The sequence below is a fragment of the Ichthyophthirius multifiliis genome (genome assembly GCF_000220395.1).
Source record: "Ichthyophthirius multifiliis unplaced genomic scaffold scaff_1120509250834, whole genome shotgun sequence".
NCBI classification, from domain to species: domain Eukaryota; phylum Ciliophora; class Oligohymenophorea; order Hymenostomatida; genus Ichthyophthirius; species Ichthyophthirius multifiliis.
The window spans coordinates 43,582-58,703 of record NW_004086454.1 but is presented as its reverse complement, the minus strand read 5'-3'; the positions used below and the strand labels follow the sequence as shown (position 1 = coordinate 58,703).

Here is a 15,122-nt window from a genome sequence, read left to right as displayed (position 1 = left end):
ATTATTTTTAATGAATATTTTACTTTTTTAAACACTATATTATATGATGTTATAATAATTATTTGTGTATAATTATTTATTATCTACAAAATATGATTTTTTTATTTAAAGATTAAAATTTTTATTTAATTAAAATAATAAATTAAAAATAATATTTTAAATATTTATTTTATAGTTGTTTTTTTATTTAATTAATAATATATTAATTCAATATTTTTATATTTTATAAATATTAAATATAATATTAGATATGTGTATATTATATTTTTATATTTTTTATACATTTATTATTTATCTTACTTTTCGTATTTTTTATTTTTTAAACATTATGATTATGAATATTTTTTTTAATTTTTGCTTATTAATATTTATAATAAAATAAAAATTAAAGCAACCTACGTTTTATATTTTTATTTTTATTTTCTTAAAACGGCTAAAATGAAAAACAGCATTTTGAAAAGGTAAAAACCGATTTTTTATTAAAAAGGAAAAAAAAATATAAACAAAAACATAAAAGAGAAAATAAAACAAAAACTAAAAAAAATTCATAATTAAAAATTTTTATTAAAAAGTAATTATATATAATTTAAAAAATTAATATAATACAAAAAAAGAAAAATATATAAAAAATGAATAAATTCACTACTATTTTAGTATTCTTATCCTTATTTTCAGCAATATATGCTTTATCTGATACAGAATTAGTTTAAGTATTTAAAAAAAAATTCTAAAAAAATAATATAAAAATAAAAAAAAGGTCAAAAGCAATCCTTTTGGATCTGCTTTAAACAATTTATTAGAAATGCACATGCTTTCATAGGATCCTTCAGGAAGATTGAACGAAATTAACAATGTATTAGACTAAGTTGAAGAATTATTGACTAAATAAAATCAAGATAGTGAATAATGGATTAATGGAAGAAAAGCCTAATGCTCTAATGATTAAGATTAATTATAATAATAAATAAAAAGTGTTCATGATAGCTTAGAATCTGACAAAGAAACCACAAGATAACATTACGAAGAATAAAAAAACAAATAAGGAGATTTAGATAATGAAAGATCCAACTTATCTACATCTGAAGAATCTTTAAGAAACGCTAGAAATAGTTTAGAAGATTAAACAAAAAGATACGAACTAGCTCATGCCGATTATTAAGAAGCAATAAAAGCTTGCAAAGAAGCTTTAGAACTCTTGGCAACTTTAAGATAATCATCTTTCATTTAAGCTAAAACATAAAGTAGATTAGTTACTGTTACTGCATTAATTTAAAAGCACGTCCCTGCTAAAACTTCCGCCTTTGTATAACCTATTGTTAGCGTTTTGACAGAATTAAGTACCTCGAATAAAGTTGATTAAGATAAATTGAAACGAATCGTTTCACTTATTGAATAATTATTAGAAGAATTATAAAAATAATTAGGTTAATTGGAATCTTCTAATATTATCACTGTTGAAGATTTGAATAGCTTAATTAAAAAAACTGAGGAATCCATCGAAAATTCAAAAGGTTAAATCAAAAGTTTAGAAGCTAGATTAGAAGAACTTAAAAATCTTATTGAAAACCTGAATGGAGCTATCTCGTCTAATGAATCAACTCATGAATTATTAAAAGACGCTTTAAGTAAAATATTAAATAATGTGGAGACGATGAAGCGGAATAAAATTCTGAATAAACCTTAAGGTATTTTTTTAAAAAAAAATTCAAAATTATATTAATAAATAATAGAATTTAATAATTAGATATCTTAAAAAGATTAAGAGTTCATTTCCATGAAAAGATTGTTTCTTCAGTTGAAAATATTGAAAAAGATACTTATTATGATGAATTGCATAGATTTGATTGATGAGAGTTTAAAAGTTATTTTATTTTTAAAGATATAGAGAATTTTTTCTTTACAAAAAATAACTTTAAAATATTAAAATAAAAGTATATTAAGCTTTTTATGTTTTAGAATATATATTTTTTTATTATAATTTAGATAATATCAAAACTTTTTATTTTTACATTTTTAATATTAACTTTTAATTATTTTATTATTTAATAAATCATTATAAATATTTTGTAATAAATTAGATAAATTTAATATATAATCGATTTAAATACTATTTATAAAAAAGAAAATAAAGTTATAATATTTCACATCAAATATAGATGTGATATTTTACAAAAGGGTTTTTAATATTAATTCATTAATTTTTTAATTAAAGATTTAAATAATATAAATAATATATTTATTTATTTATTAAATTTAAAAAAATATTTAAATATATAATAGGAAAAATAAAATAGCATTTTAAATATATATGTTATTATTTAAGATTATATTATAATATTCTATTATATATATATAATTATATATAAATATATATTTTCATAAACTCAAATTAAAATTAAAAGAAATATGTTAATTTGAAGTAAATACAATTCCGTTGCGATTAGAATCTAGCTATTATATTAAGCTATTACTAAGTAATATTCCATAATGCATATTTTCTAACATATATACATTAGTAATATAAGCATTTTTATCATTTAAAGCAAATACTATATTTTCATTTTAATTACAGTCTTACTTTTAGCAGCTAATACAAACCTTATTTTTCAAAAAAAAAATATCAAAATAAAATAATACAATTTTATTAAAAAAAAAATGATTTTAAAAAAACAAAATATTACATTAATAAAAGTATTTGAATTATTAGTATTAATTTAAATAGCAACATTTTCGTTAAGATCTACAAAATAAAGCAATAAATTATAAAAAACCCTATCTAAAATATCAGGATCTTAAAAAATAATGGCAGGAACATTTTATTTATAATTTAGTATAATATTGAATTTATTATTTGATCTTTTTTACATTTTAAGAATGACTTTATTAATAAGTTCTTAAAGATTAATTTATTTTTTGAGGGGTTAAAAAACTCCTGAGATAATCAAAGAGGAAGTTTAGAAATCTTATAGAAGTTCATTTATTGATTAGATTTTTCCAATACATCCTTCATAATCAAGTTATTAATTAGGCATGTTTTTGATTGTATATAAGTATTCATGCATATCTTTCACATCGATAGAGAGTTCTGTGATCATTTTGGAAATAAAAAATGACATATTAGAAATAGCTTAAAACATATTCGAAAAAGGATTATTATTTTCAGTAGGCTTAATTGAAAATAAAACAAAATTATCATTAAATTTTTGCATTTCTATTTCTAAAATAGCAAAATCTTCGAAAAACTATTTTAAGCTCAATTATGATTTATATTAATTTTATGGTTATTATTTACAAATTGCACAATACATTATTTCTTTAAAACGATCTAAATTTAAAAAAAGTCCTTTTAAGGAAGATAATTCACTTATATGTAAAGGTTTTTCGAATTAGTTGATAAAATCTTAAAAATTAACAACTTTTTCTTTAAAGCTATAGATATTTTTTTATTCTAATAAACATTAATATATGTTTTCAACTTTACAATTTAATATTCTTAGTGATTATTAATTCGCATATACAACTTCGTTCAGCTCAGAATTTATAAGTACAATTCCCTAAGAAATATTTAATAAGACTAAGTCTTAGATTTATATTTTTTACTGTTAATTGTCATCATAAAGTTCTATATGTTAACTTTTTATAGAGTTTTTTTTTATGTTATTTATTGGTTATTCAATATCTATTTAGCTATCTTTTTCTGTATTTAATTATTTATTAGTAGTATTATCTTCAATTTTATTTATATTTATTTCACGGTTCGTTTCTAATCCATCTCTTTGAGATATTATATTGTTATTATTTACTCTTGGAGATACAACCTAGTTGTTTGTTATATTTTTTGATTCGAAAAAATTCGGCATTTAACTATTATTACCACCAAAATTTGGTGAATAAATAAGATTGTTCTAATTAGAATTTTCAGGAGGAAAAAAAGGAATTTTTTACAGTGTTTATTTTAATTAGTTTTTTTTTTTTTCTGAAAAAACATACACAATAGAAATAAATATTACAAAAGTTATTAATAAAAAGATAAAAGATGAAGGTATAATTCGTAATAAAGAATAAATGAAAAGAATAAAAAATATTATTACTTTTTTTGAAATTATCAAAGCAAAATATGAAAAGAGAACACAATAAAATACTATTGTTTATTCAAAATAAAAGTTAAAATTTTATTTTTCAAATGCAATTTTACTTAATGTTATTATTCGGGTTTCCATATATATTACAAACGTAACTATTTTTAATACCCAATAAATTATTTCTAATTATTTTTCATTAATTTATTTTATATTTGGAATAATTAAGAAAACTAAAAGAATAGATATTATATAAACTAATATTCCTTTTGTTATATTTGTGTTATTTTAGTATATTTCAAACGAATAGTCAAATATTATTAAAAAAATTAAGATTATTAAATCTTTTATTTATAATAGCTTTTATATCTTTAATAATACATATACATTTTTTACATCGTTTATTGCTTATATTTGTATTATTTACTTTTAAGGCTTGTTAGATGCTTCTTTTACAGAAAAATTTATCTTATCAAGTTATTCAAAACGTTTTTTAGGAGATTATAAAACTAAATTTTCATTTTTTATAGTCATATTTTTTTCAACAATTGATTAATTTAAATTCGAATTTATTTATGACGATTGTCTTCGTAAACTTTAATTAATTTAATTATCAATTTTTTCATCACCAAATGTCAACATTTTTAATTTTATTTAATGTATGTTTTTTTAGATATATATTTTATTTATAAAAATTAATTTTTTATTAATTGTAAATTTATTTTTATACTCAATAATTAAATTAATATTATTTTAAAATTTTCAATAATCATTTATCAAAATTTAAAATAAATTCTATTTTCATGTTTAAAAAATAAACAAATTTATATTTTATAATTGTATATAAAATTATATAATAATTAATTAAATAAATATTAGTATTTTATTATAATATTAATATATTTTTTTTTTGTATTATATCTAATGGATATAAAAAAAAATTTAAAATTTAATTAAAAAATAAATTTAAAAACACAATAAACTATAAAAAAATCAAGACAATAATTAAACAATTTTATCTTTTTCTGGGTGAGCTAATACTAATTATTAAACTAAACTTTTATAACCTTCATTAGAATTGACTGCACTCTATAAGAATTAGACAACTTAAGCTTACATATCTTAATTGATTTTATATTTTTTAATACCTCCGAGTGCGTCTACAAAGACTTCCAATATTTTATTTATTTTTGTTAAAACTATATTAGAATAATTATTACATAAAAATAATAAAGTCTAAACAATAGTTTTTTCTTCTTCTTCATCTCCTTTAAGAGGTACAATAGCCAAAATCTACTCCAAAGCTTAATCTAAAGGGAATTATGAGGGTACAGTCATCATAACTCTGCAAAGTGCAGCTGCAGCATTATCTTTAGCTGCTAATTCAATAGAATTTGCGAATATATTTTTGAGAATTCCACAAATTTAAGGAAGAAAATTTTATACGTATTATAAACCTTTTTCAACCATATTTCCAATGCAAAATGCTAAATTTCTATTCATGTCATCATCTTATAAAGTGATTTTTTCAAAAAGTACGGGTAAAATAGAATCTTTAATAAAAGATAAGAAATTAGGAGTATATTTAAAAATTTAAGCGAAGCAGCCAACCATATAAACATTTTCATTTAATTCACGGTCTTCTCTTAAATAAACAAGCATTTTTGGATAGATTTTCTAGAAATGTAAAGCAAAGGAATCGCCTAAAACTTTACAAAGAATTGGAATAAGATCACAAACAGCTTCAATTACATATCCTTCAAGTTCTTTTTAAGAATCATCCGAATTTTCGTCTTTATTTTCAAGAAGATTAATTATACTCAAAGTTAAATCATCTAAGTTTTTATCAAAAGAAGCAGGGCCGAGTTTTTTGAAAACTTCGATTAACATTTCTATTGCCATTGCAGTTACTTCAGGGTCTTCTTCTTCATTTAAGTAATAAAGGAATTTTTAAAAGATATCAATTTGAATTACGTTTTCAATTTTCTCTTAGAAACGTACTTTTACAGGCAAGCCTTTTTCGTAAGTAGGTAATTTTCCATTATTTGAAGTCATCACCATTCCAATACACAAATCTTTGTAACATTTCGATACTTACTAACGGACATTTTCATTAAAGTAATTAAAGTTTTATTCACATATTTCCAATGCCCTTTCATAATAAGGAGCGTATTTCATAGGGCAAGCTACTGCGAATTAACCTAAAGCAGTAATAGCAGCTGATTTTTCCATTATAAAAGATGTTTTAACATTTAAGTGACCTTAGTGTCCATGATCATCTCCTTCATCTAACAAATTATCGTTTCCACTTTCTGAATCAGAATCTAATGAAAAATCTCCCTTTTTTTTTCCATCCAAATAAAGTCCTTCTTCAGAAGCAGCCTATTTTAAAGTAAATTCAATTATTTTATCAAAAATAGGTTCGAATTCATTTCCAATAGCATTAGCCAAATTATAAAAGAATGCAAAGCAACCTTCTCTCAATTCAAAATCATCAGCTTATAACAAATTTTAATAAACAATTTCAACACAAGGTTATACATATGAATCGTAAACTTTTCTATCTTCTTTTACAAAAGCGCCTGCAATTTTTCCCAAGCAATTAATTGCTTCTGATTTTAAAGGAATATCTTATGAATTTAAAATTATATAATGTAAAAGGTTTCCTACTTAATGTACATAAGGTCCAAATTTATGTTCTACAGTTGAAATACAAGAGGCTAGTGCAGAAATAGAAACTCTTTTCATCAAAGGAGTTGCATTTTGGGAAGAGGTTAATATAAAAGAAAGTTTTTCGACTACAGATTATAGATAAATCAAAAGATCTTCAGCTTCGAGATTATCGCAGAAAATATCTAAAGCAATAACAGCCTTTTCTCTTACTTTGATATCATCCAAATCAGTAAAACATCCTAATACAGCTGGAACTATTACTTAATGATATTTGCAAATATCTACAGGAAGATAATCTGCGAAATAAGTTAAAGATTTGATTGCAGCTCCACGAACTTCAGGTGCAGGATGAGAAAGTCCTTTAGGCATAAAATCATTCATAATGGGATTTTATAAATTTCTTGCAATTTATTCATAACACCCTTCAGCTAATTAGGCCAAAATAAGAAACCCGGAATTCATTTTATTAGGTTCATTTGAATGTATAAATGTTGTAATTTCTTCGAGAATAATCCCAAAGGTTTTTTTCTTATTCAAATTCAATGTGAAGGTTTGTAAAAGCCACAAAGCAATGTCTTGTATAGGTTCTTCACCTTCTTAAAGGACCTCTTTTTATTAAATTGGAAGAGTTACGATATGACAAATTGTTTTTATTAAAGCTTTTAATGCAGGAATATTTTTGTTCCAAACAGATTTGTGGAATTCAGTTGCTGAATAAATTAAATCTAAAGCAGTTTCCTTTATTCTTTTAGATAAATGAGGATTAAATAGTACTTTTTGTGAACATAAATATTCTACAATGGGAACAAGGTGAGTATCAAGAATTGTTTTTTTATTTTCTATTAACAGATTCAAAGCATCGAAACAATAGAATATTAAATCTTCATCTTTTTCTTCTATTAAACTCTCTAATACTTACAATATAGGATTTATTAATTATTTATATTAAGTCAATTCTTCTTGTTTCATTTCATGAATATCTTCGAAAATATTGACAAGACATCTCACAGCCCCGATTCTTATTTGTTTGTTTTAATCTTACAAAGATGAAGAGAAAAAAGGTAAGAAATTCTTATATAAGTTTTTCAAAGAATGAGAAGAATATTCTAAAACAAGTTCCAAAAGTTAAATTCCATAAATTCTCATTTATAAATTTTAATTACTTGCATCAATTTATTATTAAATTGTACTATAAAGTTCTTCCCATTTTCCTTCACTTAAAGTTAATTTGGCAACTACCCCTACTAAAATTCCTATATATTTTCTTACTGATTATTATGTCTCTAAAAAGAATCTTTCCAAAAGAATTCTTTACAAATCCTTTTATGCATCGGCATTTAAATTCTCAAAGTTTATAACCATATTTCTCTTTAATAATATACCTGATAAATGTCTTAAAGATTAGTCATTACAATTAGCTAGGATGTACGTAAATATAGCTATTGACTCAGTCTTTTTGGTAAATTGTTTCATTATTTTTGTACCTAATTTAATCTTTTAGTTATCACCTGATAGAATTCCACGCATACATTCAATGGCTTCTTCAATATTTTTTATTTCAGGAAGGGGTTGTTATTGTTCTTAGGACATTTTTTTAAAGTTTTTTTTTTTTTTTTTTTATATATTTTTTTTTTTTATTTATTTAATTTTTTTTAGCTTTTTTTTTTTTATATTATTATTGTAAAATGCTAATTTTTAACCTTTAATTTTAGACATATAAATTTACTATTTTTAAACAGATATTTTTTATGTAAAAACAAGAAGTTTTTTGATTGAAAAGAAAATATGATTTGTTTATTAATATTAAATAAATTTGTACTTTAATAAATTAAATATTTTCATATTATATAATTTTAGATTTTCATTATAAATAATATATAAATTATTTTATGTTTTTTAATATTTATTAATAGCAATAAAATTATAATTTATTTTTTTTAATTATATATTAAAAAAAACAAAAAAGTACCTTTAAAGTTATGAATAATAAAATGTATTAGTATTTATTTAAAATTAAAGTTAAGCATTTTTGATTTCTTTATTAAATATTATTATGTTATTAAAATTTTAATTTATAAGTAAAAAAGTTAATTTCTTGTTATAAAAATAACTAAATTAAATTATATTTAAAAATAAATTTTATTTAAAAATACATATAATAAAAAATAAAAATAAATTCAATATTTATTTAAATAGATTAAAATTTATCTTTATTGAATTAGTATTAATTTATTTATATTTATTAAATGCAAATTAAATATTATTTTATTTCTTTATTAATTATTATTAATGTTATTTAATATTTTATTATATAAATTAACTAATAAATTTCTTTTTGAAAAAATAACTAAATTAAATTACATTTAGCAATAATTTTTCTATATGAATAATATATAATAAAAAAATAAATTTAAATAGACTAAAATTTTATTTTCATTAAATTCGCATTATTTTTAATTAATAAAAATTAATTTAAAATAATAAAATATATATTTATTTTTTATTTTAAAATAAAATAAATAAGTAACTTAATTCTAAAAATATAATATAATTAATAAACATCAATTGAACAATAAATGAAGCAAACTTAATAATAAAAAAATCAGCAATAAAAATAAGACAGATAAGTAAATAATATTATTTTTCAATATAAACTAAATTTAAGGATTCATAATAAAATATATCACCATCAATAACTTTTGAAAAAACAATAGGAAATGGAACTTTTGGCGTTGTATATTTAGTAATATTTTAAAAAATATAATTAATTATATCAAATTAATTTAAAATAAAATAAAACTCTTAAAAAAAAAAATTATATCTTTATTATTCAAAAATAAGGGAATATTAGATGATACTAATGAAAAAGTAGCAATAAAAAAGGTATTTTAAGACAAAAGATATAAGAATCGTGAGTATGAAATTATAAAATAATTAGATCATTAACATATAATAAAATTAAAGCATGCATATCATACATAAGGAAAAAATGTAATAACCAAAAAATATTAAAATCAAAACAAATATGATATAAATAAAAATAAAATAATAAAATAAAATAAAGGAAGATGAAGTTTATTTAAATTTAGTAATGGAATATGTACCTGAAACTCTCTCAAATATAATAAAATATTATCGCAAAAACAAACAGCCATTTCCCCCTTTATTATTAAAAGTATTTTCATATTAAATGTTTAGAGCATTAGCATATTTAAAAGGCATAGAAATATGCCATAGAGATATAAAACCATAAAATATTCTATCAGATTCTTCAAAATATTTATTAAAAATATGCGATTTTGGCTCAGCAAAAAAACTGATAAAAGGTGAGCCTAATATATCATATATATGTTCTAGATATTATAGAGCTCCTGAATTAATTTTCGGCGCAGAATAATACACAACACAAATAGATGTATGGTCAATAGGTGGAAAAATAATTATATAATAAGCATTTTATATATATTTTATATATTTATAATTTAATGTATGCATGTTTTTACATCAAAAACAAAAAAAATAGGAACTGTCATTGCTGAAATGATTTTATGTGAACCTCTTTTTCCTGGAGAAAATGCAGTAGATTAATTAGTTGAAATTATAAAAATATTAGGCACTCCTACTTAAGAATAAATTCTTAAAATGAATCCATAGCACAATTAATAAAAATTTCCTTAAATAAAACCTAGTTCATGGTCAAAAGTAATTATTTTGTAAAAAAAATTAATACTTTTAAAGATTATTATTAAAAATTACTAATTTATTAGATCTTTGCAAAACAAAAACTAGATCCTGTGTTAGTTGATTTAATTAATAGATTGCTAGTCTACATTCCCACTGATAGACCTACCCCTTTAGAAACTTTACTTCATCCTTATTTTAATGAACTGAGATAAGAAAAATTTTGCTAAGCTAATCCAGGTTTACCTGATTTATTTAATTTTACAAAAGGTTTTATATTTAATTTAAATTATTTTTTATTTATTTATATATTTTTATTAGAAGAAATAAGTACTTAGCCATAATTAAAAAACGCTTTAATTCCTGATTGGTATAAGAATAAATAAATTTATAATCTAAATGACGATTTTAACCAAAAAGTCATTTTTAAAGGTTAAAATAACAATAAATGAAAATTCGTAAATATAAAATCTAAAGAAACTTATAATTATAGTTTTAATAAAAATATTATTAGTAAAGTTTTTATTTAACTATTATTTATATTGTGAGTAAAAATTTATGAATTTTTTTTATTATTATTATCTTAATTAATAATTAAAATATATAATTAAAAAAAAAAATATAAAATAATAAATTTGAACTTTTATAATTTATATGTTTTCTGGTTTTATTTGGAAATTTTTACATCTTGCTATTAAAAATTTAAAATAAATAAATTTCTGAATATATTAATAACTATTTAATATTAAAAGAATTTAAAACTAAAGATTAAAATATAATTAGGTTAAAATAATAAAAGTTAATAATAAAAAAGAAAAAAAAATCTTTAATAAATAAAAAAACAATTAAAAAAAAAACAAATATTAAAAATAAAAAATGGACACAACCAAAGAAGTTAAAAAAGGAGAAGAAGAAACTAAGAAGGCCAAGGCTAGAATTACATTAACATGCAAAAATTTAAAGTCTGTAGAAAAAGCCTCAAATGAAATTATTACAAGAGGAAAAAAAATCGAAAACGTGGAAGTTAGAGGACCTGTTAGAATGCCAACTAAAATTTTAGTTCATACAGTAAGAAAATCACCTTGTGGTGAAGGTTCCAAAACTTGGGAAAGATATGAAATGAGAATATATAAACGCGTTATTGATTTAACATGCTTAGTTTCAGATATTAAGAACATTACTAATTTTAGAATTGATCCTGGTGTTGAAATTGAATTAACAATAACTTCTGACGAATGAAGAAAACAAAATTAAATATAATTATTTTTATTTTTATGTAATTATTTTTTATTTAATTTTTTTCTTTTTTTTTTTTGATATTTTTTTTTTTCTACAATTAAATAATGCTATTTTGGAAATTTTAGTAAACTTTATAGTAAATTCTTTGCTCATTATTTTATTGTAGTAAAAGTTAAAAAATTTCAAAAAAAAAAGAAAATCAAATTAAATTTTTATTTAAACAAAGAGCAAAATATTTTTTAAAAATTATAATTAATATTTATATAAATTAAAATATAAATATAAATTAAAGTAAATATATAATAAATAAAATTAATATAATATAAAATAATAATATAATATAATATAATATTGAATATTTTTCTCTTTTTTATTTATATATTATATTATAAAAATAATGTAAATACTTAATATTTAAATATATAAATGTATTTAATTCATAATATAAATATATTTTATTTATATTTTTCAATCAGATCGTAAGATTTCTTCATTAAAATTTTATTATTATATTAATATATATTTATTATTTATTAAATAATTAAAATTATTAAAAAATAAAAGATATTTTATAAAAAAAATATATATAGCTTTTCTAAAATAAATAATAAATGAGTATATCAACTAAAATTTAAAATGGAATTGCTAAAGGACTTCAAGAATATATAAATCCTGGTAGATTAATTGCATTAAAATAATTTTCATTAATAATTAAATATAAATGAATAAAATATTACTGCAAATAATAAAAAAAATATATTAAAATATTTATTTAAAAAAAAAGCCAAACTAGCTCCATTAAAAAAACCTGTAAGGACTTAAATGATGGAAATGGATGGTTTATAAGAATTTGATAAAGGTTTATATCATAATAGAGATTATGAAAATTTAATAAAATATTTGGTTACTTCAAGGAAATAATTTAAGTAATTTTTATTATATATTTTTAAATTTTTTTAAAAAAAGATAATCCACAGATTAATTAGAAAGAAAAAATTTAGCCAAATAAGAGTTTTCCGAATGGAAAAAATATATAGAAGTTCGCAAAACATAATTGACTGAAGATTTTTAAATTCCAGATTATTTTAAAACTTAATTTAATGAAGCTTGGTAGTTAGTTAAAAATAGAAAAGAGTCTATACTTAGTCCTCAAAAAGTACTTGAATTTCATTATGAATTAATGAAATCTTATAAATTTCAAGTCCCTATTGAACCTCATTTACTTGTTTAAATGATTCATCCACACTAAGGATATTTAAGCCATTATCCTGTAAAAAAATATTAAATAAAAAATATTTAATTATTCTTTATAGGGAAGTTTCTCTTAATAAGATTTAATGAATATTTATTATTATAAATTGGTAGCTTCTATGGAAAGATCTTTAGGTTAAGATTTGCTTGCAAACGAAATTTCTGCCTTTACTTATTGGAATTTATATGATAAAGATGAAGAAGGTTCTTTTGATCTTTAAAAATTTGCTGAATTTATGAAAGTTCTTTTTTTTTTATTACCAATTCTTATTTTTTTTTAAGACATTTAGATTTAATTTAAACGGAAGTTTGAGTGACTTTTAAAAGTAATTTAAATTTGGTTTAAGTTTAAATTAAGGTTTTTTTTATTTATTTAAATATATAATTTATTTGATATTAAAAACATTTAAAAAAGGCGAAATAAGTAGAGATTTATAGGAATAGGAATAAGTTATTAGATTTGATTTTTATAGATATATATTTTTAGAAAGAAATTTGTGATTATTTTTGTCAAAAATAATATTTAAAATAAAATAACAAATAAAACTATTTTTATTTTATAAATTTATCGATATGTTATATAAAATATATTCATTTTATTTTCATATTTAAAAAAAAGAAATGAATAAAATTGTTAATATTTATAAAATTATGTTTTTTATGATAAAATTATTATACTTATTACAAACAATCAAAAATTTCATATTTTTTAATTTTTTTTATAATTATTGAATACAATTTAATTACATTAAATATTTTTTTTTTATATTAAATTAAATTATAAAATTAAATGAAAATATTCAAAATTAAATATCAGGATAAACTTTTTACAATTCAATCATTAATCTAGAATTATTAGCATTTAAAACAATTGCATTATTATTAATATATAAAAAAGGTTTATTCTAAAAAATCATTTCATTTTCAATATCTCCGATTTTTTTAATATATAATTATTCATATAACTTATCTGACTCTTCATAGCTTATTGCTTAATATCCTATTGGAGAATTGCAAAAACATTTCCATCTAAATTATTATTCAATTCCTATATTTATTAATTTTATAAAGTTAGAAAAAATTGATATAAACACTAACCGTTTTCTCTTTTAAAATATTTAACACCGTCTTTTTTTAAAAAAGTTTTAGCAAAAATTTTACTTAAATCTATCGCTATACTTTGATAATAATAAAAAAATAATTCTTATTTTTTTAATAAAATAAACAATACGCATTGTCTGTTTTTCTTTAAGGTAAATGCTCTAAATTTATGTTTGCTGCTAATATAAATTTTCCGCATATTGCGCAATAATATTATTAAAGTTATTCTTCTTTTTTTTCAAATCTATCATCAGAATAGAAATTTTTAAACTTTTTGTTTTTTAAAAATTATATATTTTATTTATTTTAAATTTTTGTTTACATTTATTCTTGCTTCTTTTTTCTTTTCATCATTATTTTTATTGGCTTAAATTTTTAATGCTGCAAGTGTTATCGATTCTTCTTTTCCTTACTACTTTTTAATATATCTGTTAATAATATCGTTTTCTTATTCCATTTTTAAATATATTTTTTTGATAAAAAATTAGACACAAATATTATTTATAAATTTATTTAATAATTAAAAAAATATAATAATTTTTTGAAAATAGATATTATGTTATATATATAACTTTTAGAATAATACATGCTAAAAAATATCACATAAAAAAAAATTCTAATAATTTTAATTTTACAAATTAAGACATTAATAATTTGATTGTCATTTAAATTAAATTTTTCAAAAAATATATAATTTAATAAAAAAAAATTAATTTAATGAAACAAAATAAAAATATTATAATGCATTTAATAATAAATAATATTAGTGTAATAATTATTCGTTTTTATTCATAAATAAGCTTTTATGAATATAATATAATAATAATATAACAAAAGGGTGTGTAGCTCAATTGGCAGAGCGCTTGATTTGCATTCAAGAGGCAGGGGGATCGATGCCCCCCTCATCCATTTTTATTTATTTTTTATTATATATATAACAAATTCTATAATATTTTTATTGATGAGAAAAAGAAAGAAAGATGTTTTTATTTTTAATGACTATAATTGAAAACTAATTTTTATAGTTTTACAAAAATAAAAATAAAAATAAAAATAAAAATAAAAAAAAATTATTATTAAAGTTTTACTCGGAAATAT

At 19.2% G+C, this 15,122-nt stretch overlaps 5 protein-coding genes and 1 non-coding gene across 6 annotated transcripts, besides 24 other annotated features; 5 read left to right on the top strand and 1 right to left on the bottom strand. All coding sequences in view use genetic code 6, as the record gives it.

Moving 5' to 3' along the window:
• Positions 1-629: 629 nt before the first annotated feature.
• On the top strand, positions 630-1,848 carry IMG5_097470 (hypothetical protein; the record flags this gene model as incomplete). The annotated part of the gene is made up of 3 exons (XM_004035508.1): positions 630-710; positions 758-1,625; positions 1,745-1,848. The coding sequence occupies 3 exons, from the start codon at positions 630-632 to the stop codon at positions 1,846-1,848; spliced, it is 1,053 nt and encodes a 350-aa protein (XP_004035556.1).
• A 2,879-nt stretch (positions 1,849-4,727) lies between these two features.
• Positions 4,728-4,768: a microsatellite.
• A 304-nt stretch (positions 4,769-5,072) lies between these two features.
• On the bottom strand, positions 5,073-8,342 carry IMG5_097460 (karyopherin kap123, putative; the record flags this gene model as incomplete). Its single annotated transcript, XM_004035507.1, has 1 exon — positions 5,073-8,342. The coding sequence occupies one exon, from the start codon at positions 8,340-8,342 to the stop codon at positions 5,073-5,075; it is 3,270 nt and encodes a 1,089-aa protein (XP_004035555.1).
• Positions 8,343-8,352: 10 nt separating this feature from the next.
• Positions 8,353-8,423: a microsatellite.
• Positions 8,356-8,406: a microsatellite.
• Positions 8,365-8,429: a microsatellite.
• A 439-nt stretch (positions 8,430-8,868) lies between these two features.
• Positions 8,869-8,904: a microsatellite.
• Positions 8,905-9,198: 294 nt separating this feature from the next.
• Positions 9,199-9,238: a microsatellite.
• A 90-nt stretch (positions 9,239-9,328) lies between these two features.
• Positions 9,329-11,009, top strand: IMG5_097450 (hypothetical protein; the record flags this gene model as incomplete). Its single annotated transcript, XM_004035506.1, has 7 exons — positions 9,329-9,379; positions 9,418-9,495; positions 9,594-9,743; positions 9,817-10,180; positions 10,276-10,454; positions 10,520-10,703; positions 10,755-11,009. 7 exons carry the CDS (start codon positions 9,329-9,331, stop codon positions 10,883-10,885), a joined length of 1,137 nt encoding a protein of 378 aa, XP_004035554.1. The 3' UTR covers positions 10,886-11,009.
• Positions 9,755-9,815: a microsatellite.
• Positions 9,790-9,814: a microsatellite.
• Positions 10,705-10,749: a microsatellite.
• Positions 10,705-10,751: a microsatellite.
• An 8-nt stretch (positions 11,010-11,017) lies between the features above and the next one.
• Positions 11,018-11,066: a microsatellite.
• A 182-nt stretch (positions 11,067-11,248) lies between these two features.
• Positions 11,249-11,310: a microsatellite.
• Positions 11,264-11,293: a microsatellite.
• On the top strand, positions 11,303-11,913 carry IMG5_097440 (hypothetical protein). The gene has a single exon (XM_004035505.1). The coding sequence runs from the start codon at positions 11,310-11,312 to the stop codon at positions 11,670-11,672; it is 363 nt and encodes a 120-aa protein (XP_004035553.1). The 5' UTR covers positions 11,303-11,309; the 3' UTR covers positions 11,673-11,913.
• Positions 11,703-11,735: a microsatellite.
• A 13-nt stretch (positions 11,914-11,926) lies between the features above and the next one.
• Positions 11,927-11,963: a microsatellite.
• Positions 11,933-11,975: a microsatellite.
• Positions 11,944-12,020: a microsatellite.
• Positions 11,970-12,023: a microsatellite.
• Positions 11,970-12,024: a microsatellite.
• Positions 11,972-12,030: a microsatellite.
• Positions 12,031-12,164: 134 nt separating this feature from the next.
• Positions 12,165-12,212: a microsatellite.
• Positions 12,213-12,283: 71 nt separating this feature from the next.
• On the top strand, positions 12,284-13,461 carry IMG5_097430 (leucine rich repeat protein; the record flags this gene model as incomplete). Its single annotated transcript, XM_004035504.1, has 6 exons — positions 12,284-12,347; positions 12,457-12,598; positions 12,639-12,942; positions 12,986-13,165; positions 13,206-13,281; positions 13,339-13,461. The coding sequence occupies 6 exons, from the start codon at positions 12,284-12,286 to the stop codon at positions 13,422-13,424; spliced, it is 852 nt and encodes a 283-aa protein (XP_004035552.1). The 3' UTR covers positions 13,425-13,461.
• Positions 13,462-14,705: 1,244 nt separating this feature from the next.
• Positions 14,706-14,754: a microsatellite.
• Positions 14,706-14,768: a microsatellite.
• Positions 14,769-14,860: 92 nt separating this feature from the next.
• IMG5_097420 lies at positions 14,861-14,933 on the top strand. The gene has a single exon. It is a non-coding gene; the product is annotated as a tRNA-Ala (tRNA).
• Positions 14,934-15,055: 122 nt separating this feature from the next.
• Positions 15,056-15,094: a microsatellite.
• Between the last annotated feature and the right edge of the window lie 28 nt (positions 15,095-15,122).